General features: G+C 45.0%; 1 protein-coding gene across 1 annotated transcript in view; it reads left to right on the forward strand.

Annotated features, from left to right (window-relative positions):
* The window catches only part of LOC149468122 (uncharacterized), a 162,572-nt gene that overhangs the window by 134,282 nt on the left and 13,715 nt on the right, over window positions 1–14,575 (forward strand). The window contains exons 5-6 of the mRNA XM_089670678.1: window positions 4,002–4,546; window positions 4,631–4,822. Of these exons, the coding sequence (XP_089526804.1) occupies window positions 4,002–4,546; window positions 4,631–4,822 (737 nt within the window). The remainder of the gene's footprint in view (window positions 1–4,001; window positions 4,547–4,630; window positions 4,823–14,575) is intronic.

Here is a 14,575-nt window from a genome sequence, read left to right on the forward strand (position 1 = left end):
GTAACTGTAAATTTAGTGTCCAAAAAAAGGTTCCCTAGGGAGGCGTACAGGATTCCCAGCATGACAGATGGGAGTGAAGGGGAAGCCTCACTACCAGAATCCGGCTCAGATTATGAACCTGTAGAGAGCAGTGCCACCCCAGCAGGTAGGTCTGATGATGGTGAAGAGGTCCCTGCTAAGATCAGGCACACCCAACCCCATTCCCAGGTTGCTGAGGTGCTAGAAATGCAGGATTATTCTCATATGCAGCACAGTGACAGCACTAACACTGCACTACCTTTTGCTGGATTGACAAGCACCAGTGTCCTAGTGTCCTAGTGGAACTTTGTGTAGAACAGGCCGGAGGTAATATGATTTTACTTTTTTCCAGTTCCTGCCAATCAGGCAACAGAATCTATTAGGGCTGATATACTGTGTGTGATACTTCAATGGGCTTCTGGTGTAGATAGGCCGCAGCACTGATTGGGCTACAGAGACTGTGTCTCTATGTGGCAGTCTGCATTGTAAGAATCCTGGACTTTAGTAACCGGCAACAACAACTATGGAACCTGTATCACATGGTGGTGTGGTATGGGTTAGGAACTCTCTCACCAGTCCTTCAAAGTAGTGGTGTGAAATGATGTCCTTGTTGCTGGGGGCCCCTTTTCTGGCTGTCTTCCCATGGAGATAGCAGTGCCAATGGCGATGGCACGATCCACCTACATGCCGGATTGACTATCCTGCCTCTCTGTACAATCAACAATCTGGAAATTCCCTTCTCCATCCTCTGATTCAGTCTGATCCAGCCTGAGGCCTCCTGGATCAGCACTCTGTTCTCACACGCACCCTGCCTCTCCTCTCCTCCCCTTTTATATGCTCCAGCCCCTTTACTCACTTAATTGGAATCTCTAGTTGTCAGCTGAACTGAATGAAGAAATCCTGCTTGCAGCATACAAGTCCCAGCGTTCTCAGCGTTGCTGTACAATTTCCTGTGTCAACTGAATTGCAGAGCACAGCCATCTTGTGGCCATTTAACAATCTGCAATTAGTAACAATGCAGTGTGTTACATAATATAAAAACCCAGTGATGATCAAATACCACCAAAGTAAAGCTTCATTTGTGTGAAAAAATGATATAAATTTCATTTGGGTTCAGTGTTGCATGACCAAGCAATTTCCAGTTAAAGTAGTGCAGTGCTGTACAGAAAAAAAAATGGCCTGGTCCTGAAGGGGTAATACCTTCTGGTGGTAAAGTGGTTAAACTGTGTGTTAGGTTCTTTATAGGTAGAAAGGTAAGGATGTGGAACTCCCTTCCACAGTTGGTGTGTCAGCGGGGAGTGTAGATACATTCACAAACCTTTTAGATGTGTTTCTTAGGGAACACAATGTAAAGGGATATGGAAGAGGATGGTGCCATAGACACGCAGATACACACAATGTGGCTGAACTGGAGGGACGAGTGTCTTTAGTCAACCTTACTGACTATGTAACCATTTATCATTCCTTGTCTGCAGATCTAAAACTCATCAAAACCAGTTCAGAGACAAAACAAACCCAACGGAGAAAAAGGGATTTCTGATCCGGCAGACCAAGAGAGTTCTGGGGTCTAAACACTAAACAGTCTAATCTAAACGTGTTCCCGTGGGGGGCGGTAGTTCCTAAGGTATAACTGAAGGTAAAACTTTTTTGTAGTTTTGGAGTAGAGAGGAATTAGAGCATCTGTCAGTTTTCATTGCGGTTTCTGCCCCCATTTGTCCCGGTGACCATTATAACCAAAAGTGAAAGAGAGTCCCAAAGACATCAGAACACTAACAGAGAGTAAATCGTCCAATGGGGAAACTAGTTCTGGTGACACCGCAGAATTCCCTCACTTTGGGGGGATTTCCTCTCACTTCTTGTTTTGGCTCAGAGACAGGAAGTGAAGGGAAATCTCCCCAATGGGACACAGATGGCAAAAACACCTGACAGAGGTTATAACCTTCCCTTACTCTATCCAAAATGAAACAAGTGGCCTGTCTTTAGTTACACTTTAAATGTGCAGCAACCCTCCTATTCCCCCCTCACATCCACATCCTATTATTGTGTGACCAATACCATCCAAATCATTCTTACCTTCATTTCCCAAAGTTATCCGTCTACAAGGAGACCTGTATAGATCACATGATGGCACCAATGAGGATGGAGGAGGACCGGAGTCACATGACTGAGAAGATACTAAACCTCACCCTGGAGATCATCTACCTGCTGACCGGAGAGGTGAGGAGGATTCTGGGAGGTCACATGACATCACTCTTATCTCTATTAATAAAACAGACCTGACCGGAGAGGTGAGGAGGATTCTGGGAGGTCACATGACATCACTCTTATCTCTATTAATAAAACACAGACCTGACCGGAGAGGTGAGGAGGATTCTGGGAGGTCACATGACATCACTCTCATCTCTATTAATAAAACACAGACCTGAGTGGAGAGGTGAGGAGGATTCTGGGAGTCTAACATGATATTCCTATTGGTTCCTCAATACAGAGATTTCCTCTTCTGAAGTCAGGTGATCATATGACCATCACAGTGCCTCCATGTGACTCCCTAAACCCTGAGAGACACAACATGCAGAAGATTCTAGAAGTCACCAAGAAGATGATGGAGCTGCTGACAGGAGAGGTGAGCGGTGCCGGGAATTCTGGGACATTCTCCAGTAACAGACAAGGGATGTGTCTGGATGGTGACTGTATCATTGTGTGTGTCAGGTTCCTATAAGGTGTCAGGGTGTCACTGTCTATTTCTCCATGGAGGAGTGGGAGTATTTAGAAGGACACAAGGATCTCTACAAGGACGTCATGATGGACAATCAGCCGCCCCTCACATCACCGGGTAAGAGGAGACTTTATTGTAAAGGAGAGAGCAGTACGGAGGATCCACCTAGATCCCCCATCATCTGATAAACACATAGAAACAATGGATTCAGTCTCAGGAGATGGGAGGCAGAAGTGTGGGACCTCTACAGCTTGTCTCATGTGGACATCTAGGCCACCGCTGATTGCTGAATACCAATATTATGAGTCCTGACCCTTACACTGTATACTCTATGTTGTACATTACATCATTCTAATACTATATAGTCCTAATTGTTTTTTCCTATATGATAAGTTTTGCATTCCATAGTCCTGACTTCTGCTCTCCCCCTCCCCCCACTGCTATATATACACATAATATGGATTCTCTTTTGTTCCCCCCATTTCCTACCAGCTGGACATTTTATATCGGATGATGTGATTGGAGCACAGACTTTTACATGGTGATAATAATGTGATAACATCCTCCAACTTTGGACCCTTAAACAGAAAGTGATAATGAGGGAGGAGTCAATACCCCAATGATGGTGGTCTTCAGGATCAGTCCAGTCTTCATCTTGGTTGTTCTCCCCCCATCCTCACTCTCTGACCTCTGGTGGGGCTCAGCCCCGCTGTTCTTCATGACTAAATCATGGACTAAATAAGGAAGTGCAGTACTTCTTGTGTTGGGAAGATGGCGATGAGTGATAGAGGGGGTGGGGACCCTCGTCCTATAATCCCCTCATCACTGTCCCTCCTATAAAAGACAGTTCTGGTTGTTTCCTCACTCTCTGACTAAGGTCCATGAATAAAGAAATGACCTGGTAGGAGATCAGAGGAGCCATTTCCTAGTTCCCTTGAGGGTGGAATTGTAAGCTCCTCAGAGACCAAGCTGCCTGATATGGGTGGAGTCCTGGTTTGGGGGAACCAATCAGTTCCTGTCTAGTAATCCTCTTTGTCTTTGTATTTTAGTCCATGGCCGGGAGATGATGAAAACCTCTGAGGATTGTCTCACTTTGTCTCCAGACTGGAAAGTAGAAGATGAGGACATCACACAGTATAGTCCAGGAGAAAACCCAGCTCCCTCCAATGTCCATCCGGCACCACCCAGTGTAGATGGACCATCGGATTCCTCGTATCCTGAGGAACCTCAGACTGTGCGGGACCGGGCCGGCCTTCCAACAAAGAAGATGTTCTCCTGTCCTGAGTGCGGGAAGAGGTTCCATGCTAAATCTGGTCTTAATGTGCATCAAAGATCTCACACAGGGGAGAAACCATATTCCTGTCCTGAGTGCGGGAAATGTTTTTCAGTGAAGTCCAATCTTTACAGCCATCAGAGATCTCACACAGGGGAGAAGCCATATTCCTGTCCTGAGTGTGGGAAATGTTTTGTAAAAAAATCAGATCTTGTTACACATCAAAGATGTCACACAGGGGAAAAGCCATATTCCTGTCCTGAGTGTGGGAAATGTTTTTCAGTGAAGTCTCATCTTTATAGCCATCAGAGATTACATACGGGAGAAAAGCCATTTTCCTGTCCTGAGTGTGGAAAATGTTTTTTACATAAATCAGAGCTAGTCAGACATCAAAGGTTTCACACGGGGGAAAAGCCGTATTCCTGCTCTGAGTGCGGGAAATATTTTTCAGTGAAGTCCAATCTTTCCATACATCAGAGTTCGCACATGAGGGACAAGCCATACACCTGTCCTGAGTGCAGGAAATGTTTTTCACACAAGTCCATTCTTCACAGACATCAGAGATCTCACATGGTGGAGAAGCCCCTTTCCTGTCCTGAGTGCAGGAAATGTTTTTTACATAGATCAGATCTTCACAGACATCAGAGATCTCACACAGGGGAGAAGCCTCATTGCTGTCCTGAGTGTGGGAAATGTTTTTCAGCGAAGTCCAATCTTTACATCCATCAGAGATCTCACACAGGGGAGAAGCCATATTCATGTTCTGAGTGTGGGAAATGTTTTGTACATAATTCAGGACTTGTAAAACATCAAAAGTTTCACACGGGGAAAATGGTTGGATGATTGATTGTCACATTCATCCAACAAATTTTCTATAAATAGCCCCCTTCTCTTTCATGGTCAGGCATGGCTTCCTACTAATCCCTGAGATCATACTCAGACACGGATGAGTACAGTCCACACCGAAGGATATACGTTATTAACCCAACACCATTATACCAACCATTGATTTAACATTGAAAATACTGCATTTGGCCTTTACATGGTGCTAAGTGTCATAGAAATGATCACCATCTAATAGCGAGTCTGGCATTTTCCATATTAAATCAATTCAATCCATTTAAACAGCTCAGCAAATAGCCTACTAACATTCATTTCCCCATCCTATTCACACAGGAGGAATGGACATGAACTCTCACCAGGTGAATGGTTCCAGACATTCTTTATGAATAGACCCCCAAATGTCAGGAGATGTTTCTATAAAGACGGGAAGTATGGAGCAGAGAAATGAAGAGACCTCCCAGCAATGTTATTACCAGGCTGCAGCTAGGGGGAGCTCTAATGTCACCCCAGCAGAGGGATCCCATCTAGCCCACATTAACCCTCTCACTGCCAGAGCTGTTTCTGCATGATTTTGCACACATGGGAAAATGCAGATTTTGGTCCTGAAGATGAGATAAACCCCCAAACATCTGTTCTGTGACATCAGAGGCCCTGGAGAATAAAATGGTGGTGATTGTTAAGGTGTTCCCCGTACACAGATTCCCCTTCATATCCGCCTTTATTTCCTCCTTTCCCCCATTTTCTATGTTGGGATCTTTTCTACAATACTTTGTTATAATAATGGAACACGTTGTGTATTGTATTGTACACCAATAATAATGACTCCGCCCCCACATTCCAGACAAGGGATCTCCCTGACCAATCGGATTCCTTCCTTTACTGTTTCCTGATTTTTATGCTTCAATCTTGTTAAATGTAAAATTATAATAAAACATTTATTGAACAAAAACTATTGTGTGTGTCGGTGCAATGACGGCAAACTTCAATATAGAACATTGCTCCTCGGTGACACCTCACACCCTTCAATAACGGGGCAGAGTGCGGGGGTCAGCAGTATATCATATACAGCCCACCATACAGAGTGCAGAGGGGGGCTGTAGTGTGTCCCCCCTCCTGATCCATACCAGGCCACATGTCCTCAACATGGGGGTCACCTTACCAGGAGGGATTCCCCCAGGCATAGCACCTTGGCTTGTGGCTGTGGGGATCTGTGGGTGGGGGTCATATTGGATTCTGGAAGCCCCCTTTAATAACAAGGGGCCCCCATATACCATCCCCCCATGTGAATGAGTATGGGGTATATAGTACCCGACAATAGCACCAGCCCAATGACAGCTCCCTAAACTGTCATCATCTACATAAGTGAAGGGACAGGGATGGTGGGACCTTATTGCCCAAATGTGACCAGTGACCATATTTGGTCAGTGATGTCACTGCTATCCCCGCCCCCTTCCTTACATGGCAGGGATTCCCAATGACATCACTGATTCCTGGGGGTGTGGCCGCTGTACCCATCCATGTCTTCCTCAGGCACCAGTGACAGCGGGAAGCTGTTATATATAGAAGTGGTAGAAATGTCTCTTCTATATGTGATGATCGGCTCCTGCAAAACACGGGACCGGAACAGGCAAAGTTTGGTTTGTACTGTCGTCTCATCCCTACTCTCCGACAACTAAACCCAGAGATCATCCCAAGTGGTCATTGTATTTGTCCCTTACATTGGTGACCAATGGGAGAAGGACCCCTTATATCAGTGGTCAGTGTAGTGGTCCCTTACATTGGTGACCAATGGGAGAAGGACCCCCTTATATCAGTGGTCAGTGTAGTGGTCCCTTACATTGGTGACCAATGGGAGAAGGATCCCCTTATATCAGTGGTCAGTGTAGTGGTCCCTTACATTGGTGACCAATGGGAGAAGGACCCCTTATATCAGTGGTCAGTGTAGTGGTCCCTTACATTGGTGACCAATGGGAGAAGGACCCCCTTATATCAGTGATCAGTGTAGCGGTCCGTTACATTGGTTACCAATGGGAAAAGGACCCCCTCATATCAGTGGTCAGTGTAGCGGTCCCTTACATTGGTGACAATGGGAGAAGGACCCCCTTATATCAGTGGTCAGTGTAGTGGTCCTTTACAAAAGACTAGAAGGTTTAAAAAGAACTAAATGTGAATGAATCACCAGGACCTGATGGCTTGCATCTGAGAGTCCTCAAGGAATGAAGCCAGGTAATTGATAGTCATTCCTCATCTTTAGGAAAGCTTACTGACTGGAATGGTGGCAGCAGATTGGTGAAAATCTAACGTGGTTCCAGTATTCCAGAAAGGACTGAGATACATATCTGGAAGCTCCAAGCCAGTCAGCCTAACATCAATAGTTTGTAAACTATTGGAGGGATGATAAGGGACCATATCCAGGAATTTGCTGATGAACATAGTATCATTAGTAGTACCCAGCATGGATTTATGGGAAAAGATCGTTCTTGTCAGACCAACCTATTAACAATCTATGAGGAGGTGAGCTGTAATCTGGATAAAGGAACCCCCGTGGATGTAGAAGCAACGAGGATTGTGTCACTTCCAGAGTCACTCAGATGTAAACAAGCCATTTCCAGCTTGTGAAAGCATCAGAATGAACTGATCTTGGTTTGGTCGGATGTTTTTATGGTCAGATTGGGATCTGGGGTCCAATAGACCCCAGATGTCTCAGTAAAGAGAACCTGTCTGATAGCAATAAAAGTCCTGAAAAAAATTGGGACAGTGAAAAAATAGAAAGAAACTTTAAGAAATAATTAAAAAATGAAAGCACCCCCCCCCCCCCCATGTTTGCACACAAAGGCTAACACATACGGAAGTCCACCATGCATTGTAAACGGTGTTCTCACCACACGTGTCTCCACACAGGTATGGCTGGAAATGTCAGAGTGAGAGCGATAATTCCGGCATCAGACCTCCTGTGTAACTCTACACTGGTAACCTGAGTGACACCTATGGGGGGTATTTAGGCCCTGTAGTTTGGCGCCATTCCACTGATGTTTGTAATTTTAACTTCTTCAGCCCCAGCCACTGCATATGTATGTTTGCAGGGCGGCACGGCTGCACAAAGCCACGTTTTAAAACGTGGTTTTGCAAAACAGGTAGGGGGCACGCACGAGGCGCGCGCCCGCCCTACCTGTCCCGTGGGTGTCAGCAGCGGGTCTCCACCGCCGGGTCATGGACGGTCATTACCGGCCGTTTTCCCGCGATTCACGGTGATCGCTGACAGAGAGCAGGGCTGCATTGTTTATACACAGCCCTGCTTTCTGTCAGTTGCCTGTCAGCTCGTGACAAGCTGAAGAGGGAGAGAAGAGTTTCTCTCTCTTGATCAGCCTGCCCCCGTCCAGCACACACCCCGCCCCCTAGTAAAACACTCCCCTCACACAGTAAACCCTAAAAATGTTAACCCCTTCCTCCCCAGTGCCATTAGTACAGTGTCAGTGTTTTTCTTTTTCACTGATCATTGTATTGGTGTCACTGGGGATGTCAGTGACCCCAAGTCAGTTCCCCCCCAGTGTCAAAATGTCCGCAGCAGTCCCGCCATAAGTCACTGATCGCCGCCATTATTAGTATAAAAAAATTAAAAATCCCAGTATCTTTCCCGCCATTTGTAAACGCTTTCATGTAAACCAATTAATTTACACGTATTGAGATTTTTTTTTAGCAGAGACATATCGCAGAATGCATTTTGGATGAAATTTGTGACAAAATTTTATTTTTTTATTTTTTTTTACTGGACATGTTTTATAGCAAAAAGTCCAAAATATTGTTTTTTTTTCTCAAAATTGTCAGCCTTTTTTTTTATAGCTCAAAAAATTAAAAATGCACAGGCGATCAAATACCACCGAAAGAAAGCTCAATTTGTGGGGAAAAAGGATGTAAATTTAATTTGGGTGCAGTGTTGCATGACCGCGCAATTGTCAGTTAAAGTAACACACCGATGTAACACAAACCTCTTCTGTAACTGCTTCCTGACCACCCTACAGCAGAAATACTGCTACAGGGCGGCATGGGTGCGCAAAATCATATATATATAGGTGATTCGCGCTCCCGTGGTTTTCACACCCCTCCCAGATAGCATCAGATTGCCCGTCAGTACACCAGTCATCACATTTAACCACTTGATTGCCAGGTGCACGCTCATGTACAATAAACCTCCATTGCTAGTATAGTGTCTGAACGGGTCAATATCTTTCATCAGGTCAGCACTATACCAGCGTTCACATTAGTATAGCGTCCCCAAAAATGCAGCGTTAGCGGGATCAGCCCCAGCACCTGCCAACACCTGTGTTTAGCCCCTATGCTTACTCCCCCTTCTCCCCCAGCAAGTGTAGTGTCAGTAGGTCACTGTCACTTGATACATTGCACACAAAACCGCAGTGTTGGCAGAATCAGGCCTGATCTCTGTTAGCACTTGTCGGTAAATATTGATGACTCTCATATGCAGCAGAGTGCCAGTACTAGTGCCACGCTACCTTTTGGTGAACTGGAGAGTACCAGCGGTCTAGTACATCCTGGTCTTTCACATACCTTCTTGATTTTTGGAGCTGTTTTTCACAAAATATCTGTATGCGTTGATTGTGGATCAAAGCATTTTAAATGCACAACAATTTATCGCTGCCAACCCAAATTCAAACTTTGCCAGACCATTCGCATGGAAACTCATTACGGTTTTCAAATTTACATTTTTTGGGGGCCTAACCCTCAACATGGGTATTACTAAAAGAAATGAATTGCGGTTGTATTGGTCCGCAGACCCGATTCATCATATGCCGTGTTCTCTGCTGCCATGGCCAGGCATAGATATGAGAGTATAATGTGTTTTATGCATTTCAGCGACAATACACTCTGTCATCCTCGGGGTGACCCTGAATTTGACCGGCTCCACAAAATTCAGCCCCTCACAAATCACCTTAACTAAAAATTTGCAGATGTCTATACTCCCTGTCAGGAATGGACTCAGCACTGGTGGTGGGACTCACCTGCCGTGTGGGCTGCAGTACCAGGGCTGACCAGCGGGTGCTCTCAGCAGTCAGAAGCTCACTCCTGCAATCAGCCAACACCTGGGGCTGATTGCAGAAGGTGTATTTAAGGAATGGCCAGACCTGCAGTCAGTGCCTTGGTGTATGTTTCCCATGAGCCCCTGTACCTGCATCCTGTCTGCTTCCTTCTTGATTCCTGATTCTGCTTTGATCCTGACTCTGAGTGAACTCCGCCTGTCCTGACCTTGGCTATTTCTGACCACTCTTCCGCTCTCTCCTGGTACCCTGTTTGCCCGTTTGCTACCGACCCGGCCTGCCCGACTACGTTAATTTGTATATATGGTTATCTGTTGGAGTTTGGGTTGTTTGCACTGTGTTATGTTTACCTTGCACTGTGTTTGTGTTGTTTAGTCTTAATAAATTGTCTTATTTACACTATACCTGAAGCCTGCGTTTCCCTGTGTCAGTCCACACACCTCTGGTCATACCTGGAGCCTTGACACTCCCCAGCAAAACATCTGCGTTGATGAGTCCTTAATTAATTTTTCTGGCCGCCTTGCATTCAAACAATTTCTCCCCAGCAAGCGTGCCAGATATGGGGTCAAGATGTAGAAGACCTGTGAGAAGACAACAGGCTATACTTATAAGTTTCGGATTTACGAGGGAAAAGATAGTCACGTGGAGCCCCCCGGATGCCCAGACTACATGGGGAGTAGTGGCAAGATAGTTTGGGACTTGGTGTCACCATTTTTCCATATGGGGTACCACTTATACGTGAACAATGTTTATTCAAGCGTGCCACTATTTATACATTTGTACAATCTTGGAACTGGCGCATGTGGCACCATGTGACCTAATGTGTGCCCACCATTAGAAGTGGGTGGATGCAGGGTGGTATATTCTAATGGTGGGCATACCACACACTTTTTCTGCCAGAGATTTCTTCTCATTTTTTCATTCAGTCCACAGGCTGCATACAAAAAAAAGAACATAACATATACACCCAACAAGGACCAGCAACGTACTGGTACATCACTGGACTTTGAATGGTTATACCAGGATGATGCCTACAGCTGCAGGCCTCATCCTGGTATTGTTTTTTTCAACCAGCGATCGGCTTTCATGTAAAAGCAATCCTAGTAGATAATTAGCTGCAGGATTGCTTTTACAAGCAGCGGGAGATGATGCCCCCTCCCCCACTGCCTTCCAAGGTTTTCTCGGGCAGTCCCGTGCCATCAGGGGAACCTGAGAATGTAGCCGGTGTTTCTGCCAGCTGACTACGGAACTGATTGGAGACCAGAATGGTGCCAATCATCTCTATAGTCTAAGAATTCGGAAGCTACAAGCATTTCATCACTTCAGTTTCTCAGGATATAAACAGCACCATTTGTAAATTGGGAAAGCATCTGATCACACCGATGTTGGTTTGATTAGATAATGTAAGGGCAGAGGAGATATCTAGAGGCTGATAGACCCCAGATTTCTCAAAAAAGAATATATGACAATGCCCATTGAAGTTATCGGGGATATTTGCGTTCCCTGTTATAGCATTAAAAGTGATAAAATACAAAAAAAAATTAAAGGGACAGTGTAAAAATAATTTAAAAAATCTAAATAATTAAAAAACAAAATTGCCCCTCCCATGCGCGCACACCTGTGTGCACAAGCCTTGACCCTGTGTCGGTATGTAAACAGCGGTTGCACCATACATGTGAGGTATTGCCTTGAACGTCAGATGAAGGGCAGTAATTCTAACACTAGACCTCCTCTGTAAATCTAAAATGGTGCATTTTAAAGGCTTTAAAGCGTTGCCTATGGATATTAAAAATGTTTGCAGTTTGTCGTCATTGAACGGGACATGTGCAGTTTTAAAGCATGTCATGTTTGGTATCTATTTACTCGGCATACCATTATCTTTTAGATTTTACCAAAAATTTGGCCAATATATTGTATTTTTGTGCATTAAAAGTTAAAAAAGTTTATTTTTTTTAAAATTTGCTTTTGAAAAATCGCTGCACAAGTACTATTTGCCATAAAAAATTGTAGTACCCACCATTTTATTAACTATGGTGTTTGCTTTAAAAAAATATATAATGTTTGGGGGTTTAAATTAATTTCCTAACAAAAAATACTGATTTTTTTTCATGTGAACAAAAAGTGTCAGAAAAGGCTTGGTCTTCAGGTGGTTAGAAGAGTGAGTGATGTGTGGCATAAACTTCTAATGCTGGGCATAAAACGCCCCCACCCCCCAAAACGACCTCTTTTTGGAAAGTAGTCACCCCAAACTATTTGCTGAGAGGAATGTTGAATCAATAGAAGAATTTATTTTTTTACCACAAGTTTTTGGAAAATGACAAAAAAAAAATATATTTTTTTATACAAAATTGTCACTTAAATGATTTACTGCTCACACATGCCATGGTTATATGTGGAATTACTCCCCAAAATACATTCTGCTACTTCTCCCAAGTATGGGGGTACCACATGTGAGAGACTTTTTGGCAGTCTAGCCAAGTACAGGACCCCAAAATCCAATAAGCACCTTCAGGCTTTTAAAGGGCTTTATTTCCTCATTACACTTCCTCACTACCTATCACAGTTTTGGAGGCCCTGAGATGCCAGGATAGCAGCAACCCCCCCCCCAAATGACCCCTTTTTGGAAAGTAGACACCCCAAGGAATTTGATAGGAAGCATGGTGAGTATTTTGCAGATCTCATTTGTTGCCACAAGTTTTTGGAATATGAAGAAAAAAAACAAAAACATATTTTTTCTATTCTTTTTTTATATTTCAAAACCTTGTGAGAAAAAATTAGATCTGTAAAATACTCCCCATGCCTCTTTTTAATTTCCTTGGGGTGTCTACTTTCCAGAAAGGGGTCATTTGGGGGGGTTTGGTGCTATCCTGGCATGTCAGGGCCTTCAAAACTGTGATAGGTAGTGAGGAAGTGAAATGAGGAAGTTACACACCTTCAGGCTTTCACAGTGGTCATTGGATTTCAGGCTCCTGTTTGTGGCTAGGCTCCCAACAATTTTCACACATGTGGTACCCCCATACTCAGTAGAAGCAGAAGAATGTATTTTGGGGTGTAATTCCACATATACCCATGGCTTGTGTGAGAAATATATCATTTAAATTACAACTATGTGTAAAAAAAAAAAAGGTTTTGTCATTTTCCAGAAACTTGTGGAAACAAAAATCTTCCATGGACTCAATATGCCTCTCAGCAGATAGCTTAGGGTGTCTACTTTCCAAAAAGGGGTCATTTGGGGGTGTTTGTACTATCCTGGTATTTTAGCACCTCAAGAAATGTGATGGGCAGTCAGAAAGGAAAAGCTGTGTAAATTCCATTATCTACTGTATACCAGTGGTTCTCAACCTTTCTAATGCCGCGACCCCTTAATACAGTTCCTCATGTTGTGGTGACCCCCAACCATAAAATTATTTTCGTTGCTACTTCATAACTGTAATTTTGCAGTGGGAGGAATAGTGCCTCATCATTGGTGTCAGTGGGAGGAATAGTGCCCCATCATTGGTGTCAGTGGGAGGAATAGTGCCCCATCACTGATGTCAATGGGAGGAATAGTGCCCCATCATTGGTATCAGTGGTAGGAATAGTGCCCCATCATTGGTGTCAGTGGTAGGAATAGTGCCCCATCATTGGTGTCAGTGGTAGGAATAGTGCCCCATCATTGGTGTCAGTGGTAGGAATAGTGCCCCATCATTGGTGTCAGTGGTAGGAATAGTGCCCCATCATAGGTGTCAGTGGGGGGAATAGTGCCCCATCATAGGTGTCAGTGGGAGGAATAGTGCCCCGTCATTGGTATCAGTGGGAGGAATAGTGCCACGTCATTGGTGTCAGTGGGAGGAATAGTGTCCCATCACTGATGTCAATGGGAGGAATAGTGCCCCATCATTGGTATCAGTGGTAGGAATAGTGCCCCAATCATTGGTGTCAATGGGAGGAATAGTGCCCCATCATTGGTATCAGTGGTAGGAATAGTGCCCCAATCATTGGTGTCAGTGGTAGGAATAGTGCTCCATCATTGGTGTCAGTGGGGGGAATAGTGCCCCATCATTGGTGTCAGTGGGGGGAATAGTGCCCCATCATAGGTGTCAGTGGGGGGAATAGTGCCCCATCATTGGTGTCAGTGGGAGGAATAGTGCCCCATCATTGGTGTCAGTGGGAGGAATAGTGCCCCATCATTGGTGTCAGTGGGGGGAGGAATAGTGCCCCATCGTTGGTGTCAGTGGGGGGAGGAATAGTGCCCCATCGTTGGTGTCAGTGGGGGGAGGAATAGTGCCCCATCGTTGGTGTCAATGGGTGGAATAGTGCCCCATCACAGGTGTCAGTGGGGGGAATAGTGCCCCATCATTGGTGTCAGTGGGGGGAATAGTGCCCCATCATTGGTGTCAGTGGGGGGAATAGTGCCCCATCATTGGTGTCAGTGGGGGGAATAGTGCCCCATCATTGGTGTCAGTGGGGGGAATAGTGCCCCATCATTGGTGTCAGTTGGAGGAATAGTGCCCCATCATTGGTGTCAGTGGGGGGAATAGTGCCCCATCATTGGTGTCAGTGGGGGGAATAGTGCCCCATCATTGGTGTCAGTGGGGGGAATAGTGCCCCATCATTGGTGTCAGTTGGAGGAATAGTGCCCCATCATTGGTGTCAGTGGGAGGAATAGTGCCCCATCACTGGTGTCAGTGGGAG

This window comes from Staurois parvus, unplaced genomic scaffold (assembly GCF_062004578.1).
Source record: "Staurois parvus isolate SC_StPar_1 unplaced genomic scaffold, SC_StPar_1.0 ptg000092l, whole genome shotgun sequence".
NCBI lineage: Eukaryota > Metazoa > Chordata > Amphibia > Anura > Ranidae > Staurois > Staurois parvus.